Genomic DNA, 4,878 nt, shown 5'->3' on the forward strand with positions numbered 1-4,878 from the left:
TATATTTTAGGGTTGTATAGGATGTTGCTGTAATATACACTATATATATACATTGTAAAGAATACGCAATAAATATATGAGAATTATTCTTCTTTGTAATACAAGCACAGAAGCACATAACCGATTGTTCTCTAATCTGTCTATATTTTTCTAGTTGGTATCAGAGCAAGGTTCTCTCTACATATCGTTGTAAACCATCATGGTAAATACAAGTACAGACTCCTATCTTGAATCCTTAATGGGTGGATCTATTGTCTCCTCGGTGAATGCTCCAACAATGAACGTGATGATGCCTTCGGAACCGATGTCAATTCTTGGCGGAATCAAATTGAAAGGAGGTTCTAACTATGATGTTTGGTCTCAGTTTGTTACTATGTTTATTGTTGGGAGAGGTAAAAAAGGATTTATTACTGGTACTAATAAGCAACCCGATTTTGGTGATATAACCTATGATAAATGGGTCATGGACGATGCTATCGTAAAAGGATGGCTTATCAATTCTATGGAAACTGATGTCATGATGTTGTTTATACGTCTACCTACTTCAAAGGCGGTCTGGGATGCTGCAAGTCGCACCTTTTTTGAAGGTGCTAATAAATCAATCATCTATGATTTATCTCGAAAGGCAATGTCCACAAAGCAAGGGGGGAGACCAATTGCAACGTACTATTCAGATCTGAAGTTTCTTTGGCAGGAACTTGATCATCGTAAACCCATCACGTTTACTCAAGCGGAGGTTATTAAGGTACGATTGACTGAAATTGAGGAAGAGCGTGTTTATGTATTTCTTGCAGGTCTGGATGACACATATGATCTATTCGAGGAGAAATCCTACGCACTGATCCTCTTCCTAGCACTGAAGTTGTGTTCTCCACATTACGAAGGGAAGAGCAGCGTCGTAATATAATGCTGAGTCAGGGAGATGTATCTGAGGTTGCTATGGTAGCTAAAAGATATGCTCAGTCTCCTCTTTCTCAACAAAATTCTACATTGGCAGTGCTTGGAAAGTGTTCTTATTGTGGCAGTAACAAAAATCTCATCGAGTCGTGTTTCAAGAAGAATGGATACCCAGACTGGTGGAATGAATATAAAGAAAGGTTGAGGTCCAGAGGCAAGGGGAAAGTGGCTTTGTGTTCATCATCTCCTCAGCCGGTGGAAAATCCGGTACTAGCTCCTGATTCTGTAGTTGGTTCCACTCCTCACTCTATAGTTGGTTCAGCTCTTGTTCAAGAGTCAGGTAACCAAGGTAAGACATTAGTTGCTACTAATTTGGCAAGGGATAATGGTTGGATTCTTGACTCTGGTGCTACGAATCATATGACTTTTTATTCGTCTCTCTTACGTGATCATTGTTTGCCTAATTGTTCCACTATTGTCAATGCAAATGGAGTTTCATATCCTGTAACTGGAGCTGGAAGAGTTGATTTAACTCAATCTCTATCTTTAGAACACACTTTGCTGATTCCTAATCTCTCTAACAACTTGCTTTCTGTACCACAAGTTACTTCAATTAAAATGTTTAGTATTAATATATCCAAATTTTTGTCTTCTCCAGGATATCAACAGCGGGGAGATAATTGGGCGTGGTACTAAGAGAGAGGGTTTATACTATGTTGATGATATATGCACAAGCCTCGCCATGTCTGCAAAAGGTTCTATTTCTTCTAATGAAAAGGATCAAATTTGGTTATGGCATCGACATTTGGGTCATGTCTCATTTGGCTATCTAGCGTATTTGTTTCCATCTTTATTTTCTAAATGTACACCTTTAGACTTTCATTGTCAAACATGTATTTTGGTAAAGAGCCATCGTATGTCTTATCCACTTAGCCCTAATAAAAAGAGTACGCCTTTTTCATTGGTTCATTCAGATGTTTGGGGACCATCTCCCACTACAACTACTTCAGGTTTTCGTTGGTTTGTCATATTTGTTGATGATTGTACTCGTATGACTTGGCTTTACTTGATGAAACAAAAAAGTGAAGTAGCAGGGCTTTTTCAAAATTTTCATAAAATGATCAAGACACAATTTTCTGGTAATTTACAAGTTCTACGTTCTGATAATGGTGGAGAGTTTGTAAACAAGTTTTTGAAAGGTTATTTTAAAGAACATGGAATTCTTCATGAAACTACTTGTGTTGACACCCCACAGCAAAACGGTGTGGCTGAAAGAAAAAATAGGCAATTACTTGAAATTACACGTGCAAGTTTAATTGGTGCCAACATGAAACCACAATGGTGGGAAGAAGCCATTACCACTGCTGTTCACCTTCTCAATCGTGTTCCAACACGTGTTTTGCAGTTTCAAACACCATTGGATAAACTTGCTTCTTTTGTCGACATTCCATCTTCTCTTACTATTCCTCCCCGTGTGTTTGGATGTGTTGCTTTTGTGAATTTACAGAAACATTTACGCAGCAAGCTTGACCCATGTGCTTTGAAATGTGTTTTTGTGGGTTATCAACCATTCAAAAAGGGATATCGATGTTATCATCCTCCGACATGGAAATTTTATGTTTCCATGGATGTTACTTTTTCTGAACAAGAGATGTTTTACAACTCATCAGTATCAAATTCATCTCTTCCGGGAGGGAGTCATCATGTTGAAGAGGTGAATTGGATGGAGTTATTACCAGACAGCTTTGTTCCAGACAGTGTTCCAATGGTTCCAATGGTTGTTCCAGACAGTGTCTCAGAAAGTGTTCCGGAGGAAGTTCCAGAAAACAGTGTTTGTGGAAGTGAACTAGTTGTTCCAGACACTATTCTAGTAGAACATGGCCAGACTATCTCTTACACCAGTGATGAAGACTCTCATGATAATGTTGAACAACTCTCTCTCTCATCCATAGTACCCACACCTAACTCTCCTCCAGCTGATTATCCAGAGGTAAATACAAATTTGAATACTAATACTAACGATATTTCTGAGGAAGCTAATTGTGACAGATATCGTTTACCACCAAGGAGTAACCGCGGAGTACCAGTAGAGAGATTTTCACCAGAACCAGTTAACAGAGCCAAATATCCGATTGCACACTATGTATCTACTCACAGATTAACAGAATCATCAAAAGCCTTTGCTAATAATATTTCTGCAATTCATGTTCCAAGTAAAGTCAGTGAAGCACTGTCGGACGTGAAATGGGCAGAAGCTATGAAAGAAAAAATGATAGCATTACAGGAGAACGAGACATGGGAACTACTTCCATTGCCAGAAGGAAAGAAAACTGTTAATTGCAGGTGGGTGTTCACCATCAAACAGAATCCAGATGGTTCAATCAATAGGAGGAAGGCAAGACTTGTTGCTCGAGCATTTACTCAGACCCATGGTGTTGATTACGAGGAGACTTTCGCTCCTGTTACAAAAATTAATACCATACGAGTTTTATTATCTCTAGCTGCAAATCTTGATTGACATATACAACAATATGATGTCAAAAATGCTTTTCTTCACGGAGACTTAAAGGAGGAAGTGTACATGTCACTACCACCAGGATATTGTGTACCTAATAGTTCTATTCCGTTGGTATGTAGATTGAAGAAAACAATATATGGCTTAAAGCAATCTCCAAGGGAATGGTTTGGTAAATTTCGCTCTGTTATGAGAAAATATGGGTATAAACATAGTATTGTCGATCATACTCTGTTCTTGAAGAAGATAGGTGATAAAATTACAGCTCTTATTATATATGTGGATGACATGGTAGTGACTGGGAACGATCTTACAGAGATGGACAAATTAAAGGGCTATCTCTCCAAAGAATTTAACATGAAGGATTTGGGGAACCTAAAATATTTTTTAGGTATTGAGGTTAATCGTTCCAATCAAGGTATTTTTTTGTCACAACGTAAATATGTTCTGGACTTACTAAGAGATACATGTATGCTTAATTGTGAGCCAATTAAGTCTCCAATGGAACAAAACCATGGGCTAGAAGAGTGCAATGACCAAATTCCAGCAAATAAGGGAAGGTATCAAAGGCTAGTAGGTCGACTGATTTATTTGTCACATACTAGACCAGATATTGCATATGCTGTAAGCGTGGTTAGTAGGTTCATGCATAATCCGGGTAAACAACACATGGATGCAGTTGTGAGAATTCTGAGGTACTTGAAGTCAGCACCAGGAAAGGGCCTGTTATTTTTAAAACATGGTAATACAGATATTCTTGGTTATTCGGATTCTTCATGGGCTGAAAAAGGAGATAGAAAATCAACTTCAGGCTACCTTACATTTGTTGGAGGAAATCTTGTAACTTGGAAAAGTAAGAAACAGAAGGTGGTTTCGTTATCCAGTGCTGAGGCTGAGTATCGAGCAATGGTAAAAGGTATTTGTGAGTTGCTGTGGTTGAAAAGACTTATGGGGGAGCTAGGTTTCTCATCACAAAGTCCTATGCAATTATTTTGTGATAATCAGTCGGCGATTAAAATTGCTGAAAACCCTGTACAACATAATAGAACAAAGCATGTGGAAATTGATAGGAACTTCATATATGAGAAGCTGGAGAACAATGAAGTTGAGGTACCATATGTTAGTACGAAAGGGCAGCTTGCGGACATGTTAACCAAAGCCTTGTCCAATTCAGATTTTGCGGATTCTCTTGTCAAGCTGGGCATATATGATATATACGCGCCACCTTGAGGGGGAGTGTCAGAATCCCTGAAAATCCTCCCTAAATATCCTCTAGAATATATTGTATAATTATAATGATATTGTTGGTAATACTTACCATATATATATTTTAGGGTTGTATAGGATGTTGCTGTAATCTACACTATATATATACATTGTAAATAATACGCAATAAATATATGAGAATTATTCTTCTCTGTAATACAAGCACAGAAATACAGAACCGATTGTTCTCTAATCTGTCT

General features: G+C 38.0%; 1 protein-coding gene across 1 annotated transcript; it reads left to right on the forward strand.

Moving 5' to 3' along the window:
• The first annotated feature begins 238 nt into the window (after positions 1-238).
• LOC141691677 (uncharacterized) lies at positions 239-907 on the forward strand. The gene has a single exon (XM_074496440.1). The coding sequence runs from the start codon at positions 239-241 to the stop codon at positions 905-907; it is 669 nt and encodes a 222-aa protein (XP_074352541.1).
• The last annotated feature ends 3,971 nt before the right edge of the window (positions 908-4,878 follow it).

Source organism: Apium graveolens, chromosome 10 (assembly GCF_009905375.1).
Source record: "Apium graveolens cultivar Ventura chromosome 10, ASM990537v1, whole genome shotgun sequence".
NCBI classification, from domain to species: domain Eukaryota; kingdom Viridiplantae; phylum Streptophyta; class Magnoliopsida; order Apiales; family Apiaceae; genus Apium; species Apium graveolens.

Coding starts and splice junctions, on each gene's coding strand:
- LOC141691677 (XM_074496440.1), top strand. CDS start 239: ATGGGTGGATCTATTGTCTCCTCGGTGAATGCTCCAACAATGAACGTG.